The 17971-nt window shown below is 41.7% G+C and overlaps 2 protein-coding genes across 2 annotated transcripts in view; one reads left to right on the forward strand and one right to left on the reverse strand.

Moving 5' to 3' along the window:
- Nucleotides 1-2626: 2626 nt before the first annotated feature.
- SMIM20 (small integral membrane protein 20) lies at nt 2627-7268 on the reverse strand. Its single transcript, XM_069014314.1, has 3 exons — nt 7092-7268; nt 4343-4399; nt 2627-3069 (listed from the first exon to the last, which is right to left on the reverse strand). The coding sequence occupies exons 1-3, from the start codon at nt 7198-7200 to the stop codon at nt 3032-3034; spliced, it is 204 nt and encodes a 67-aa protein (XP_068870415.1). The 5' UTR covers nt 7201-7268; the 3' UTR covers nt 2627-3031.
- Nucleotides 7269-7734: 466 nt separating this feature from the next.
- The window catches only part of SEL1L3 (SEL1L family member 3), a 34076-nt gene continuing 23839 nt past the window's right edge, over nt 7735-17971 (forward strand). The window contains exons 1-4 of the mRNA XM_069014312.1: nt 7735-7860; nt 12014-12581; nt 14137-14263; nt 16995-17116. Coding sequence (XP_068870413.1) covers nt 7804-7860; nt 12014-12581; nt 14137-14263; nt 16995-17116 — 874 coding nt within the window. The 5' untranslated portion in view covers nt 7735-7803. The remainder of the gene's footprint in view (nt 7861-12013; nt 12582-14136; nt 14264-16994; nt 17117-17971) is intronic.

Consider the following 17971-nt stretch of genomic DNA (forward strand, 5'->3'; position numbering starts at 1 on the left):
CACCAAGAAAAATCCCACTTGATTTTTCAAAATCCCATGGGATTTCTTTTGCTGAATATTATATTCTTTTATCAAGATTGTTCCTTCTCACACATGTGTATAATCTGGCAATTTGCCCATATCTTTTGCCATATTTACTCCTTCTCAAGTGTTTGTACTTGAGGGTTTCATTGCATCATCAACAGTCTGCAATGCTTCAAAACTAAGCTGTGTTTAGACCAAAATGCCAGATTTGCTCTTTATGGAACAAGTTTTAATAATTTCAAAACATCAGCTTATAACAGGCCTAAACTTAGTACAACCAGTTTCTGCTGGGATCTCAAACCACTGTTTAAAACTTTTCTTCAGTCCTTCAAGTGCTAAAGGTATATTTGCTGTTCACTATATAAGGTATATTTACTACAGTCCAGCTATAGTAAGTAAGCAAAATGCATTCATAGAACAGATATTTTAAAATATTCTAAGAAGGCATTTTTATCAAAACAATCAGAACAACTTGACCAAAACCAGCAAGTTTAGTTGCTCTGCAGAACACAGGCCTAGTCCCTCCCAATCACCAAATTAATAGTAGTTGAAGGTTATGAAAGTAGCAAAGAGCTCTTACTTCCAGAGCAAGGTAAGAGTTCTGGAGAGCACAATTCACTACACTGAACTTCACCTGTCACTGGGTAGCTGGAAGAAGAGGCTTATGTCAAGCACCACGAGCAGAACAAAGCATTGTCTCAAAGCCAGCAGCACAGCTAGGACTTAGCACATGAGATCAGCCAAGTCTCCAGGCAGCTGGCACATGCCAGAGCAATCAGAAAATTACAGTGTAAATTCTGGATAATTATTGCAGTACATTCCTTATTGACTTTTATCCAGACAGGTAGCAAAAATTTGAAAAAGACATTCACCATCCTAATGCTTTAAAGACATGATCCATCAGCCCATTTTATTAGGTAGAACATGAGTAGGAAGTGATGCTCATTAATACCAATGTACACCATTTTTAGAGTTTAGATTCACTTCATAATACTCAACTGATATGAACTGTTGCAAATTCTGTACAAATTGGCAATTACAAAACTTACCAAGCTTTTCTGCACCGTAAGAGATTAGTGATCATGACCAACAGACATGTATAGTTCTATAAATACTAAGTAACTGAGTTCAGGTACTCATGTTTTGCAACATTTAAGTAACATGAAGGCAAAAGGCTCAGCACCTGCCAGCAGCAGCCACTGTTCAGAAGTTATCTAACTTTTTATAGGCAAGATCCAGACCCAGCAAATTGCTCAACTTCACAAAGTAAATGAGTAGCAGAGATTGTCTTATCTCTTAACCCCAAACGAAGTAATTTCACATTCTCTGTCACATCATTTATCCTGATGGTTCTACACTACCATGATGTATGTTTTTAAAGCATTTGTGTCACCAAGTGACAGAAGCTGCATAACTGAGCAATTCCCACATTCTCCTAAAAATCTTCGTTTTGCAGCTTGTCAGTTACAGATGGAGTTCTCTGCATTTCAGCATTGCTTTATTTTCACTGAGGAGGTATTTCAGATGAAAAAACTTTGCTGAAATGGTCTGATGCATGAGTATGTTTTGCTCAAGAAAACAAAAAACCAAGTTTCCCTAATTTTTTCAGTCTCACTGAAGAAAGGTTTAAATGATAAAAACCTCTTCATTTTTCAGCTCTATTCTTCTTTCTGCAGCAAACACTGAATTAGCTTTGTGACAATGTTGCTCTGTAGTGAAACTTCAAACTGAAAGAGGTTAGGTTTAGATGAGATATGAGGAAGAAATTCTTCACTGTGAAGGGTGATGAAGCACTGGAACAGATAGTTCCAAGAAGCTGCGGATCCCCCATCCCTGGAAGTGTTCTAAGCCAACGTGGATGGAGCCCTGAACAGCCTGGTCTAGTGGAAGATGTCCCAACTCATGGCAGCAGGGCTGGAACTAGATCATCTTTAAGGTGCCTTCCAACCCAAACCAATCTGTGATCCCTACACGGAATGAACACCTTCACTCTGGCTCCAACCATCATGCAAAATGACCCGAGAACTCAAAGGATTCAAACATGACCACATTTTCCCAGAAAGCAAACAGGAAATATTCTAATGCTTAGAGTGATAATAGAAGACTAAATAAAAAGTAACTCAGAGGAGGAAAGGTGTGTCTGAGTGGGAGAGTAGTGACAAAGACAGGTAGAAATGGAACAGCAAGTAGCAGAATGGCAGTTTGGAAAACAACACTGAAAACATGGAGTCTTTCATCTGTTGTCCCAATAAACTGTGTGATGTCCAAAAAATAACAAACATCTGCTAATGTTAGGAATAACACTCTCTGCGCGTACATTTTTCAAAACATACAGGATCCTACAGTGGTCTTTAAAATGTTTTATGTCATAATGCTACTTACTTAACAACATTAATTTTCTCCAAGTTGAGTCTGTTTTGCCTGCAAAAGTAACTGGTAGGCAATCTCCTTGTGCTTATCCAGACCCATGAGCTTTGTCATTCTGTTTACTCCCCCAGCCCTGTGGAGAAGCAGGAGTAAGAAGAATGGCCAGGGGGGACACCTGGCAGGTGCCCAAGATACCTTCCATACACAGTTGCAAAACAATGAAAAAAAGTACACGTTGGTTTAAAAATTTTAATGTACAAATTTACACACACCATGTTGTAACTTTCAAACTAGGGAGGAAAGTACAGCAGTCTGCATGATTTATTCTATTCATTATTACAAGTGTCTACAGATTAGAAAAAAATCCTTTTTCCTTTTCTCAAGGAAATAAATATTTCATGTCTATACTCAAGAATCATTCAGCTCTCTAACAGTCTGTGAGCTATGCACCAGCATTCTCTCTTAAAACTAGCGTGTTTTTATCTCTTGGGATTCCAACCAGTTGCCTTTGTTGCTCCTCATGCGCCCACACAGCATATTCAGAATTCTCCTCCAGCGACACCCAAAGACACACTTCAGTGAAAGGAGAAGCAGCTGAAGATGTCCATCTTCAGTTTTGCAATACACCCAACCACCAACATTATTTTCTTCCAAATGGATCCGACCACACTTTTAACCCTACAAATCAAATATGAGAATACCAGCAGTTGATAATTAGACTGTTGGAGAAAAAAAAAAAAGGTCTGCTATTCCAGCATTGTGTATTAAGCAATGAAAGAAGCCAACGATTTCTGCACTGAATTTGCAACTCTGCTTAAACTTGCAAAAATATATAGAAAGACAACCTCATGTTGATCTTAAGCTTCAGATAATGGAAAAATCTATCACAGTCATAGGTAAGGTGTTCTGATATTGTTGGATCAATCATTTAGAACTGCCTCTTACACTTAAATTTGTCTAGGTTTCATTTTCAACTAATGGATCTCATAACTTATCAGCAGCTAAATTCAAATTAAAAAGTTATACTGAGGAGAACTGGTCATCAAGTACGTGCATCTTGGATAAATGAGCCAGTCCAGTCCTCTTGAACATTCAGTAAAAAAGACAGGTTTACCAGATCTCTATTTCACAGTACCCTTCCAATACTTCCCTAAAAGGCAAGTCCTGCACTAATGATCTAACCAATACGTGTTGTAAGATCATGGTTTTAATCCTATTTGATTTTCCCCTGCTGCTGATGTGGGGCTTTTTCAAAAAAAAATACACTACCCTTTAACATATTCAGATATAACCTGTTTCATCAAGACAGGCACTCTCACATCTTTAATCAAGAAGTGCCAACCTTGCATAATGAACAGCCATTCCATTTACCATTATGAAAAAATGAACTATCAAGAATAGTCTGCCATACTTGAATTTTACTGCCCTTGTATGCTTTTCTAAGCCTTCCACTAGCAACAGCAAGGATCCAAAAGCTATTAGCATTGCATTCCAAATTTTCCTTGATGTGTAGTGGATTTCTGCATGGCCCATTCATCCATGAGGCTGGAAGGCACTGCCAAAGTGCTGATGAACTGTGTTTCAGCAGAATTCGGTATTCCACAAAACTAGGGTGCAACATTGTTCTTTACAGCTACAGCGCAACCTATCCATAGTTCTTGTTTGCTCTGAGCTGGTTCAGAAGTGGAAACTGGCATCTATTTAAGAAAGTGTGAAGGCAACAGAAACTCTGCAATTTATTTGGCCAGTTAAGTCAATTTAAGATGAGTGCCACTAAGACCATAATTTTTTAGTGAGGAATTAGCCTGAAAAATAATTTAATGGCAAGTTTATTAAATATGTTTTCTCCTAATATATTCTTCACTGTATTATTTAAATCCATATAAATATTCAGGCGTTACTTCAAGATGGTCTTTAAAACCATCAATGCAAACACATAAATCAAGTGTACCTGCAGGCTGAATATCCTCTTGAACAATACCAGCTCGGTTTATTGACTGTTCTTTCTCTGGAAAACACAACAGAAAGGACACGACTGAAAAAAAGAAAATACCAGATATCTTGATTGCTCCCAATAAAAGAATCTTAAAAATTTTATTCATTCTAGATGCTACACTGTAAATTCTGTTGGGTATCTACCTACACAATGCAAATGTAGTATTCCTACTTCACTAAGAAACTAATAGCTAGTCTGTTTTGAGAGACTACATACAATAAGATAATCATCTTAAAACAATGCCTACTGTTTAATAAAAGATGCCAAAACATCTGCCATGATCCCAGCATTTAATTAATTACTTCTAGAAGCTATGATTCATATGCTCAACATGAAACTAGTCAAAAGTTTTTTTTTCTTTTGGACAATTCCCATTTTCAGGCCGTTGAAAGATCTTGCAAACAGATTTCATGACAGCACCTACAAAATTATTGCGTGTAAACTTTGTGAAATTCAGTATCTGAGGGATATTTCTCCATACATTGGGCCATTCAGGCTTTTCTTTTTTCTCTGAAAGACTCAACCACTTCCAAGAAGAGAAATGGAGAAAATGATACTATTTTCCCTTACTAAATGCCCCTCCTTTTCTTACATACTTCACCACCACAGTGGTACTTTGAAGCAGGAAGTCAAAGCTCAGGTGAATTAACCTTTTGCCCACACCACTGAACTTCTGAGGCCTTTAAGAACCTGCAGGGTGCATATTCTCAGAGGAAGCTCAGAACTAAGCTCACCTTAAAACTGAAATTTTTCATTATCCTATCCCACTGGGAATGCACTGACACTGGCACTACATGTTATCAGGCTGTCTAGGTACAAGCCTAATGCTACTGGAGCCTAGCAGGAATATCACAGTAATTGACTCTCCTTGCAAAGGGACAGGCACTAGAGGCAGATCCACCTTCTCCAGTTCTGTTCACTGAGCATGGTTAATTCCATTTCATCTTTTTTAGCAGACAAAATCTCAAGGAAGTGTCTTAATTTCAAAGGAAAAGGTACAAAACCCAGAAGAGGAGAACAGAATAGATTAGGGCAAGGAATGAGACTTCCTGTAGGATATGAAGGAAAAAGATATTTAGTCTTAAGTGGAAACCTAGATTAGAAGAGAGGCAGGGACCAAAGCAGGAACCAATCTGAGAGTTCTGAGGACACACTTGGGTCGAGCAGCAGGAGCTGTTAACTGGTCAGGCAGGGAAACCAGTGCAAAGAAGTAAGAGATGATAAATATGCAGATAGGACACAGAACAGTCATTAGGGAGACTGATGTGGGGCCTGCAAACTGCTGGGAAGGCAGGTAACTGAAAGAAAGGACAACAAGGAAGATTGAGTCTTGGTGAGAGGAGAGCCACCTCACAGGATGGGGAAGGAGCCAAGTCTCACAATTCAGAAAATCAGCAAATCTGTGAAAATGTCACAAACAGAAGTTGTCAAACCACTGTTTTAATTAATCCATGTGGAAAAGGTCTGTGCTGAAGGTCTCACAGTTTCACAAACATAGCATCCTTCAATAAAAACTTGCTTTTAAGTTAAATTTTACTTCAGCTTTGATGCAAGGCCAAAGCCCCTCCAATAAGATCAGTACGTTTGTTATCATTTTTTATTTTTCCTTCCTAGAAATCTTCAGTTGTCTTGGCAGATTAACCACATGTACCTTCATGTGATCAGCTTGCTTAGTTTCATACAAATTAAAGTGAGGGGCGAGGCTGGTTGCACCAGAACTTTTTTCCTCCATTTCCTTTAGCAGTATTTCACAGAAGTCGAGGAGTAACGGGTGCTCCCCTATGGAACACCCGCCTGGAGCCACTGAGGCTTTGCACCTGGATCTGCAGGTGCTCTCTAGGGCTTCCTGGATGAGTTAGTTGTGGGCTTTTGCAGGTTTTCCTGGAAGGTGTTTCTGGCAGGAAAGTGGGGTTTTCCTCAGGTGTCAGTTTCAGAGACTCTGCAGACTGAGATCAGCTCTAGCAAATCATCACAACTGGTTGCCAAGTTTTAAATCACATTTTCAACTGCAGCTGGAAAACAAAACTCAAACAGCTCATAGAATCATTGAATAGTCTGGGTTCGAAGGGACCTTTAAAGACCATCTAGTCCACCTCTCCTGCACTGAGCAGGGACTTCTTCAGCTAGATCAAGCTGCTCAGAGCCCTGTCCAACCTGATCTTGAATGTTTCCAGGCATGGGACACCCACCACTCCTCTGGGCAACCTGTTCCAGTGGTTCACCACCATCGTAATAAAAAAAATGTATTCATTCTATCTACTGTGAATTTACCCTGTTTTAGTTTAAAAACATTACCCCTAGTCCTATTGCAACAGGCCCTACTAAAAAGACCCCGGCTTTCTTACAAGCTCTCTTCAAGTGTTCTACAAGGTCTTCTCGAAGCCTTCTCTTCTCCAGGCTAAAGAATCCCAACTCTCTCAGCCTTTCTACATAGGAGAGATGCTCCAGCTCTCTGATCTCAATTTCTTCAACTGCATCTCAATCCTCTAAGAAACAGCTGAAGGGTGTTCTAAATCACGTGCTGGCCAATAGCTCGAAACAAGGGTACTGCGAGCTGTATTATTTCGGGTTTTCAGGTATCTCCTAGGCGAGCAGGAAAGCCCTCGGGAGTCACTCACAAGCAGCAGCCCCAGCATTCCCCCAAGCCCGGGCACAGACCGCGCCACGGCCGGGCCCAGCCACGGCCCCCCGCGCAGGGACTCACTGTATTCCTCCGGAAGCAGCAGCGGCCGGAAGTAAATGGGGTAAAAGACGGCTCCCACCACGGCCACGAAGGCGCCGAAGATGCCGAGGGTGCGGGACAGCCCTGCCATGGCCCCGGCGGACACGGCGCGGGGCCTGCGGGCGCCTTCCGGGACACGCGGGAGCGGCGCGGGGCGGCCCGGCCCGGCGGGAGCAGCGCCCCCGCGCGGCCGGCGGGGCGCAGCGCGGGCACGGGCCCGGTGCCGCCGCGCTGTCAGGCCGGCCCGGGCAGCCCGAGATGATGCGCCCCAGGCCCGCCGCCCCGCCCTAAAGCGCCTCGCCCGACAGCGGGAACGGGAGCTAGCCCGGGTCGCGACTGGGCTGGTAACGCAGCGCCGAGGCGGGAGGGCGGGGGCCGCCGCGGAGCCGCCAGGGGAGCGGGCGGGCGCGGCCCTGCGCGGGGATCCTTCCCGGGCGCGCCGCTCCCGGGACGCCGCCCGGCGCCTGCTGTACGGAGCTGCGAGGAACCTCCAAAGAACTGCGCAGCACGGCCGGCGCTCCGCGTCTCCTGGCCCAGCCCCTCCGCACCTGCGGCGGCGGAGCGAGGCCCTGCCCGGCTCTGCCCTGCCCTGCCCGGGCGGCGGCCCCTCCTCCAGGAAGCCGGATCTGCCGCATCCTTGTCGCCGGGCCGGCCGCCCAGTCCTGGGCGTGCTGGGCACCGCCGCAGCAGCAGCATGCGGCCCCCGGCCGAGCCCCGCGGCCCCCCTCCGCTGCTCCTCGTCCTCCTCACGGTGAGTGCCGCCGGCCCCGCACCTGCCCCCGCGCCCCGGCCCAGCCCGGCGTCGCGGCAGGGGCCGGTCCGTGCGGGGCCGGTCCGTGCGGGGCCGCGGGTCGTACGCGCAGGGCGGAGGGAGCCGGCGGCCGGCGGTGCGCGGGGGGCTCGGTGCCGGGGCCGCCCCTCGGAGCCAGCCCCCGGCTGTCCGGCCTGGCCCCGCGCCCCCTCCCCAGGGTCACGCTGCCTTATCGAGCTGGGGGACGCCGAGTCAGCACATCGAAGTGTTAAGCTTTCTGCCCTGGGTAACGATAAATTTCTGGAGTGGATAGAATGGAGAGGCCTTTGACATCTGCTTACAGATGCACGACTGAGCATAGTGCTGCACTGGCTTATGGAAATATCCCCTTTTTAGGGGCACCTACTAAGCTACTTTTTCATCTTTTATGCTGCTAAGCATAAACTCTGGTCAAAGTCTTTGTATGCTTGTACTATGTTGGCGCTGATGGAGAGCAGCAAATCAATACTCCTTTTTGTCATGTCTTCTTTTCACACATCTTAAAATGTAGCATGACGTGTTGGGCATTTGCAGGTGAAGGACTGCGGTTATCTTCAGGTTTTGTGCAAACAGGTGCAGGTTTCATAGGGTTATGCGGAACTCGTGGAGGGTCCTGTTGAGATCAGCAAGTGAAAGAATACTTGCTCAATCATTTCTGTATTATTACACTTCTGAAAATGTTCAGTTTCCTAACACTTGCTGTGTTTGCCTCCCAAATTGATTTTTATACCAAGATCTGATGGGATGACTTGGGCTAATTCATTCAGATTCAGCAGGATTTAAGAAAAGAAAAAAAAAACTTTTGCAGCTTTAGTGGCTAAGTTGCCCCACACAACAAAGCCTTTATATCTGTCTTGTTGAACTTTACATAGTTCATGGTAATATTTCAAATCAGCATAGCTGGCCTCTTTACTGTGCTGGGAAACTTTTGTATTTAAGTCTCATAATCACTTTCAATGTATAATCCTTTCATCCTTACTCTATGTCAGACATGGTGCACATTTAACTCTGCCCTGTCTTACATAACAGGAAGGGAAGAGGGTTCCTCACCAAGTAGGAACATTTAAATGATGGACACTCCATGCACTGTGTAGAGGTAACCAAGTGGTAATGGAGACTCAGTCATGGTCTGAAAGTTTATGGTCTGCAGTCTCTGCCAGGCTTCCATCGCTGTGGGGTTGCTCAGGGTTCTTTGCTCCATGCTGTTTACTGGATGAGCCTCCTGAAGGGTTTGTTAGGTGGGATGGAACAGCAGACTCAAATATACTTCATGCATTTTGGCAGCACACGCCTCAAGTAATACCCAGGGACCAAAGAATGCAAAGTAAAATCTCCTGGAGCCATTTAGCAGATCAGGCACTACAGGAAAGGCACTAGATCAGCAGAGCTGAAGCTAAACTTACGCATCAGCAGCCACGGTGCATTGTGCTTAAGTGCTCTAGGAACATCATGGAAATTGTTCTGCAAATAACTGGCTTTGGGTTTCAGAGCTTACTGCTTTGGGATCCCCACCACAAAATTTCTGCCATTCACTGGAAATCAGATGAACGTATTCATGCACTGCTGCATATTTGTCAATGAACTGTGGCAGACCCAAACTGTCTTTGCTGGAGGCTAGTTCCCATATCTCTGTATTGGATAACCACTGAGAAAATGGAGAGCTGGCTGTGTATGTTTTGACAGTAAGTGTGTGTGGTGTGGTAAGCACACAGTAGTACCCCTATGCTTTGTAGTATCTACCTGGTAGACTTTTACGTCTTGTGATACACACATGGCATTGTGTTCATAGTATATTACCATCTTCCTCATGACACAGCCCCCCATATCACAAAGATTAAGCTACTTACAAGCACTCTTTATTGTAAGATCAAGAAATATGAATGATAACCATCAAGTACAAGAGGTTTAGGATGATCTGTTACTGCTGCTATGGGCTTTTAATGCTTTTGGAAGTATTTAAACCAAAGAATTATTACATTGGAAATGTAAAAGAATAGTATATTTTGTCAAGTCAGGCTCTGAAAGAGACTCAAATTAGTATTAAAATCAAGGCTCTCTCATCAACTTTTATCTCAATATTTGTGTATGTGTGTTATCCCAACATATGGTAGACACCATACTATGTGTTCCAATGGACACCAACTTCCTGTTGCTATTCATTTTTTAGCCCCTTCAGTTTGCATAGTTTTTACAATATAAAAAATCACAGAATATTCTGAGTTGGAAGGGACCCACAAGTGTAATCAAGTCCAACTCTTAAGTGAACAGCCCATAAAGGGATCAAACCCACAACCTTGGCATTATTAGCACCATGCTCTAACCAATATCCATTTTGTAGAGTGGGAAATAAGGCAGAGAGGAAGGCTGTCACTCCGAGACTGCCTGTTGTAGAAAGCCAAAATACTGAGTTGCATAGTGTATTGTGTTTAGCATTTTTTAGTGTTTGTTTGTTCAAGGTGTATATCTTGGTACTTACATGTGTTTATCAGTGTTGAGCATCACTGCACATCTTGCTTGCAGTGTCTCTTGTCAGATTCAAGAAGATAAAGAGCATTTGGTTGCAGTTACGGAAAGTGGTTCAAGTGACAAGTTCAGAAACCTAGGAACATTAAATAAATTTAGTGATCTAGAGCTACCCATCTGCTAGCAATGATGTCTAGCTTTTTCATCTAAAAGTTCCCTCATTCAGTTACATCTTCCAGTGTCTGCCCTTAATAAAGTCAAGGTCTTGAAGTAAATAGCCCCTCTATGCATAGTTGTGTTCCACTAACAACCCTTGAGCTCTTTTGTGCCTCTAAGGAGGCAGGGAACGGAGGGAAAAATAACCTTTGATCACATAGTTAAATCCAAAATCCTCATCTGTGTGAACAAGGAAGTAGTATAGGACTTAGTTCTGACTTTTCCTAATGTTAACACCTTCACAGGCCTTCCTGGCTTGATGTTTTTTCAGTGTAGCTCTCAAGGAGTGTCAACGTATTCTTAAGAAATAAAAAGAGTTTATCATTAGGCACTTCTACTGATCCACATATTGGACTGTGGGCAAGTCCTCCAGGTGCACAATACATAGTTTCTATGATTAGTTGAGTCATAATCATATGATTAGAAATGTATTAATGACTAGGCCAAACCTTTTAAATATTTTGAAAATCACAATGAAAAATCCATCAATCCAAGATAGGTATCCAAGACAAATTTTATTTTAATTTGTTTAAGCTTAGCGAATTTAAAAGTTACCCAAGACAAATCTCATTTTGAGCAACCTTAATGACCATCTTCCCTGGTAATCCTAAGTGACAATTCTGAATATTTTAGAGCAGGGGGCCTGGTGGAGCTGCTGTGCTGGTGGCTGGCCCTCAGAGCTGAGTAATCCCCAGGATCCTTGGCAGTGCATCAAGCTGGATGCTGACTGCAGGGCAGAAAGAAAAGAAGCTGTTTGAAGCCTTAGAGACAAGAACTTCAGCATAGAGGATATTCCTGTTGTATGTCCAGGCACTCACTGTCAAACTATATATAGCGTACATAGCTGTGGAGAGCTGCTCAGATTTCCACGTCCATCTTCAGGATAGGAACATGTCAAAAATGAAACACTTCATGAATATTAATTCATTCTCAGCAAACCTCTGTTGTTTTCTCCTTCCGGGACCTGCATGACAGGTAACAAAATTAGCTAACTTTTTAAGAAGATACAGAAACATCAGGCTAGGATGGCAATCCTAGGAAACAATGATAAGACGAATACACACCAGTACATTTTCGTGTACACTCCTTAGGCCTGATCCTAGGAACATGTGTAAATAGCATGACGTGTAAGTCCCTATCTTAGAGCAGATTCCGCTTGCGTAAGGGCTGAAGGATACACCCTGTAAATACAATTTGTTTGTAGAAGCATGTGTAACTTGGAGAACTTGATGTAGGGAAGTTGTTACCATTAAAATCTTGATGGTGGCTCTCCAGTTATCCATGTCTACTTGCTGTGTAAAAGAAACTTCATATTTTCAAGTTAAAAGTATGGTTTATAAACATGCTTATGCAGTGTTCTGTTATTACTGTGACTATATAATCATATAAACTTAGATTCTTTGATTAACATGTTTGTGTTTGGGTTTTCTTCCAGAACTTTGTGCTGTCCTTTGGAAAGGAGACATTACAGACAACAGCAGTTGCTCCACAGTTTCAGAAAAATATGGATTATGTGGACTTTATCCATTTAAACATTTTAGAAAAGAAAGTTCTTAACAATTCTGAGGTTTCAGTTCAATATTTATGTTCTAAGCCTTGTATTATCAGTTTGGAAGCAGTAGCTTCCTCTGAGTTCAGGACTGGTGTACCAGTGTATCGAAGGAGATGGAAGGATGAGAAGAACCTTTATGTTAGCAGAACTCGACAAGTACACTTGAAATTTCCAAGCATCATGGTTTACAGAGACGATTATATCATCAGGAACTCAATAATAGTGCACAGTGTGATACTGTACGCGTGGATTAGTCACAAATCAGCTAGCAACTATGATGATGAGCAGAGTGAAGACTACCAGGCTGCGGTTGCCAAGAATTACACATTCTTAGAGGCAGTTCCACCTTTTGAGCGGCCATATAAAGACCACAAAGTTTGTCTTCAGTGGGGTGCTGACTATTTGTGGATGCTCCAGGCAAATAGAATACCTCAGTGCCCTCATGAAAGTGGTAGGTACAATGTCACTTTTTTCCCTCAAGGAAACTTAATAACATCTCTGGTAAACTGTTAAAAAGTGCCTGCTGGTAGTAAATAGTAAATGTTACATACAGTGGTTTACTTGGGAAGCATTGCTGAACATGTAATCTCCGTAACTGTGAGGTTAGAGTTGCTGAAGCCATCCTGTTCTTCAGATTGTTTCTTCACAGCCAGCCTGGAGGTTCGTAGCAGCCTGGCCCTCTATTTTCTAAGCATATTCAAACAACTTTAGTCAAAACCCAGCAGTGTCAGTGGACATCATTCCTTTATCTTCAGAGTGAGTTGTTCAGTCCCTTGCTGCATTATTTCAGAGTCAGTTCTGCAGTTCATGCACACATAATTCTCGCACAAGTAGTCCTCTTCTGCTTAAGATGATGGCCTCACACTCAGAAACATATTTTCAAGTCTTTCTAGTGAACTAAACTTTATAGCACCACGTTTTTATCCCCTAGAACCATTATGAACAAGCATTTTAGGAAAAAAAATAGTGGTTTTAAATAAAAAAGCATATCTTGCCAACTGTATAGATTACTGAAACAACTTTGCTTTCTAGACTTTTTTTCTGCCTATCTTTAGCTTTACACTTGCTGATAATTCTTCTTGCCCTCAATGCATACTCAAAGCAGAACCTAAAAAGAAAAAGCCCATTTGTTCCTAAATTGTTCTCTCCTAGAAAGTCCCATAATGGTATTTGTGTCGTTTATTTTCGCTACATTTGCATATAAATGCTCTAAAGAAGAACAGGGAACATCTTGCTTCCCTTAGGGACTTTCTAAAATACTTATTGGAGACAGCATGTGCTATCTGACAACACTGTGAAACATCTTACTGTCTGTGTTATCTATTTCTTAAATCAGTATAATAGACAATAGGAGGAAATAATATTCAAATTTTGTTTCTTAAAATAAGATTGTAACAAATTGCTTAGGGTTTGTTTTGTTTTGTTGTTTTCTTGGGTTTTTTTGTTTGGTTTTTGGGTTTCTCTAGGCAAGCTGATGATACATCATGGCCTTGAAGATTTTTCTCCTGTTTCTCAGGAGGGGCAGCTTTATCAGTTTTATTACAGGATTATCTGTATCAGTTAAGAACAGAATTGGTATCTATGCGTACGTATAATACAGAGAGGTGCAAATGGAGGGCAAGTCCAAGAGATGTGGAGTAATGTCACTTAGGCATGACCCAAGATAGGATGAGATTTAAATGAGTGACATAAATTAAGACTTCTTGTTTACTAACTGGTTCTTTAAGTATCTTAGATTTAAATAAGTCTGTTCTTTCCCTGCTTCTAATTCCATCTGGAAACAGGCTCAATTTCACTTTTCATGGGTTATTTGGTCCAAGACTGTAATGTATTTAATAGCAGCAACTATTTAACTACAAGTGAACTTGTGTTTAAGGACTTATTGAAAGTTTGTGTTAACTTTTAATCTGTTGTGTGATTTAAATGTTTGACTGTAGGAATGTGATCTTATTAATTAGTTACCAATGCTTTCTGTCTGTCAGATAAAGAAAGATTGTATTTTGCAGATGGTGTCCAGCTTCTCGAATTTATATATGCTTCCAGTGGAGAAAAAACAGGAATTGTGAAGAAATTTGAACAGTTTGAAAACAGAGAACTTGAGACAGTCAGACAACATCAGATTGATTATCCCATGTAAGTATATTCAAGTAATTTAATGGGGCTGTATTTGGGTTTTGAAGGCTATAGAATGTACTTAAACTCTTGGGCTATACCACAAATTAAAGGAATACTGCCTAGTTATTTGAGAAAAGGTGCAAAAGGAACCTAGTTAGCAGACCCTTCTGATTCCAGTTTTGGACAGGCTTAAGCTGAACCTCAGGAAGATACTTACAGTATGTGTTAGTGCAGTGCTGTGTAGAAGATATGACTGGTAGGTGTAACTGAATGGGTTAGGTACAGTTAGGAGGCTGTTAGCTGTTACCTGCAGTCATGATCAGACTGCTGTCTCATGACTAGCTAGCCTGGGGTTTTCTGCTTTACAGACAGATCTGCATTTCTAACATTGTTTGCAGACCAAGAGCAGAGTAGGATTTCTTGCAAGGGCAAGCAGCATGAACAGCTTTATCCCTATAAATTCACACTGTAGTTTATTTCGCAGCTGACAAGCCCTTAGTGATAGAATCCTCTGCCTAGATAAGTCTTCCAGTTTGAGCTCACTCCAATTCCTTCTACCACTGCTGTGTAAACTCTCCTATTTAGACAGGAATACAACTCCTTAGCCCCTGCACACTTTTCAGTTACAGAGAAATCACTCTCATAAGGTCATCTTGCTCAACTCTGGTCCCCCTTCCCAAAACTCTCACAACTCTTCAGTCATATTTTGCAACTTGAGGGGAAAAGATATATATAAATATACCTCCCTTCCACCAGGTCCTCTTACCCTGGCAACATCATTACAGAAGTAAGAAATGATTGCAGGAACTGCAACTTGCCTGCTGGTTTGCATTTGGCCTGTGGCCACAAGAAGAGTGCCAAAGAAGACTTGCCAGAGAGCACAGTTTGCATGCAAATTACTAGCTCTCAAACCATAAATGAAGCCATAAGTCCAGAGCAATTTTTATCTCCTGGTCTCTTCAGGATGGGTGACAGCCTGCTGCCCATTGATCACCAACACAGTTGCATTCTGCTTCTGGCACTGAGGCACTCAAACTCTTATTTAGAGTATATGGCATGAATTTATGCAGCTTTGTACCCACTCCACATAGTTCTTGCCTTCAGGCGATGTCTTCAGTGTGTGTCGGGGCTGTGTGACGGAACAGTGGTTCCCCACTCTACAAAAGGTCAACAGAAGCAGGTGGATTTAGCTGAGGTGACTTGTTTGGCTCAATCAGGGATTTGTAAAGAAAGAGCCCGAGATAGGTAACTGTCATTTGAGGTGGCTACCAGTGGAGAGCCTTCATCAAGGACAGGCTGGGACTGTGAGGGACTACGCACGCTGTTTGGCATTCTGCAGCAATGGGGATATAAAATGAGTCAGCATTGTCCCAAACTCTGTCCCAAAAAATGTGTCCAGAACAAATACGGTCTCAGACTGGCAGTCAAGGATTAAATGGAGACTGAGGCAATTGAGTTTGCTGTATTGGCAGAGATGATAGATGAAAAGAACAATGTATAAGCATGGATACATGAGCAGTATTTCTGGAAGCAGTGTTTGCCTGTAGGTCCTAACAATCAATATACAAGTGATTGTCATTTACAAACCTTTCTACGTCATCCATGTACCATCTCTGGAGAAAATGGTGTTATTAGCTTTTTGAGGCATAGTTTCCATTAGGGAAAACTTAATCACCCTTGAATTTTTTTTTAAAGCAGGAAAGCAGGTGTTAGGCTTTCAGGCCTACAGTGGTTTAGTTTAGGAAAAGATACAAGGTACTCATGCTAAGCAATTTCTTGAGAGAGAAGCAAGGCAAGCTGACCCAATTCTAAAATATTATAAACAAATATTGACCATTTTTATTGATTATAGAAATGCAAAAGGTCATTAAGTCTTTCTGAAGGTCACTAAGAAAAGTGAACTATTTCATCAGATATGATAATAGTTATAATGCTTTGCTGAATTGTATATCGGAGGTACAATTTTCAAAGTCATTCAGCATTGACCTAACTTCTGTGGCAATGTTACAGGAATAAGTGATCAAATTTATGTTAAGAGCATAGAAGCAGATTTAGTCTGGCACAGAGGAACTCCTTAAAATTAGAGACTGTGGTATAAATTCTGCTTTTAGTGCCTCAACCAGCTGTGAATGGAAATTTCTAAGTACATAGCACTGTTGGTGTTTGTTTTTTTGTTTTGCACTGTTCATAGTTTGCAGAGGCTCCGCCTTTATTTATCCTATGATACTTCTGTGACACCTATTCATACCTATCTGCACTGTCCAGAGATTGGATTCATTTTTAACTGCTTCTCCCAAGCACATTTTCACAGTTCTATTTTAGTACAGAAGACACAGCTTATAGTTTTTACTGGCTTTGACAATCAAGATGACAAGACCATGCATCTGGGGATTTGGTTCTGTAGTCTGTATGTGGGAGGTTGGCTCCTGTTTTTCTCAGTTGTGTTTTCAGTTCCTTGTTGATGTGGGATCTGGAAGTAGCTCTGACCCAGCATTCTGGAATTGATTCAGATAATGCTTCCTTACTCTCTTCTCCTGTTGTTACCACAAAAGTCTGCCGTTAGAGATCAAAGATCCAAGAGTCTTAAGTGTGGTTGTTCTGAAGGTTTTCACTGCAGAGGATTTTTTCTATTCTGAAGATTACATGTGTGAAACAGATTTGCTAAATTAAAGTGAAATGCATGCTTTTCAAATTATATAGAGAGATTTCTCATCAGGAGTGGATTTTTTGTTTGTTTTTGCTCATGCAGGTTCACCATTTCAATCTGGCTGTATCTACTCCATCACTGTGAAAAGGATCTGTGTGGTATACTCTATTTTATTGATTCAAAAGAAATGTATGGTACTCCTGCTGTATTTCTAAATGAGGAAGGTAAGGGATATTATTAATGGCTTTCAGAAGAGGTCTAATACAGTCTTTTTAGATCTGTGCCTAGGAATAACATTTACAAAAGTATGTTATCAGACCTAGTTTGTGAAATTGATCCCTTGCAAAATGCTTCTTTTTGACTATAATGTCTCAGTAGGAAAGTAGCTACTAAATTAACAGGAGAAGACTGAGAAGTAGTTGCATAGCGTCTAGTCTTGGCAAACTTCAGGAAATGTCTGCTTTGTCAGGAGAATAGCCTGAATCTTAGAGCCAGGAACATAAACTGAGATTAAACAGTCTTACCTGTTACCACAATGAGCAAGCTTTCTTGTTATTATTGAAGTGTTATTTTAAATTGATCTTAATTCCTATATACATACAACATAAAAATTTTTGATAATTTGAAGTAACCTCAGAAGAAGCCAAAATCATTCAAGGTCTTGCCTGCATTGCAGTGTTCAAGAATCAGTCTGTTTCCACAATCCAGAAGAAAGTTAAGAGGTAGCACTGTCTTAGTCTCACAAAACTTGTAGTAGGGGGTCTATTCTTGTTAGAAGACAGCTGGGAGCTGGCTGCCAGGCTCACAGAGGAAATAAGCATGCAGAGTTTTAAAAGTGCACACCTGGCTTTCTCATCATACGTTTTTTTCATCCTTCCTTGCAAGTTTGACAACTGACCTCTTCCTCTCTTATTTTTGTCATTTTCATTTTCTCTGTCATGTAGCCAATTTTGATAATTAATCTGTCCGTTATAAACCAGATGCTTATCTTGGAAGAACAAAAAAATGGAAGTTATCAGCTTGACATTAGATTTATTTGGCAAGGTTTTAGGGCCAGTTTATTCTCAGTGTTGGACTAG

The sequence above is a fragment of the Aphelocoma coerulescens genome, chromosome 4 (assembly GCF_041296385.1).
Source record: "Aphelocoma coerulescens isolate FSJ_1873_10779 chromosome 4, UR_Acoe_1.0, whole genome shotgun sequence".
NCBI classification, from domain to species: Eukaryota; Metazoa; Chordata; class Aves; order Passeriformes; family Corvidae; genus Aphelocoma; species Aphelocoma coerulescens.

Coding starts and splice junctions, on each gene's coding strand:
- SMIM20 (XM_069014314.1), bottom strand. CDS start 7,200: ATGGCAGGGCTGTCCCGCACCCTCGGCATCTTCGGCGCCTTCGTGGCC. Junction 4,400..7,091: donor GCTGCTTCCGGAGGAATACA/GTGAGTCCCTGC, acceptor TGTGTTTTCCAG/AGAAAGAACAGTCAATAAAC. Junction 3,070..4,342: donor AGAGGATATTCAGCCTGCAG/GTACACTTGATT, acceptor TTTGATTTGTAG/GGTTAAAAGTGTGGTCGGAT.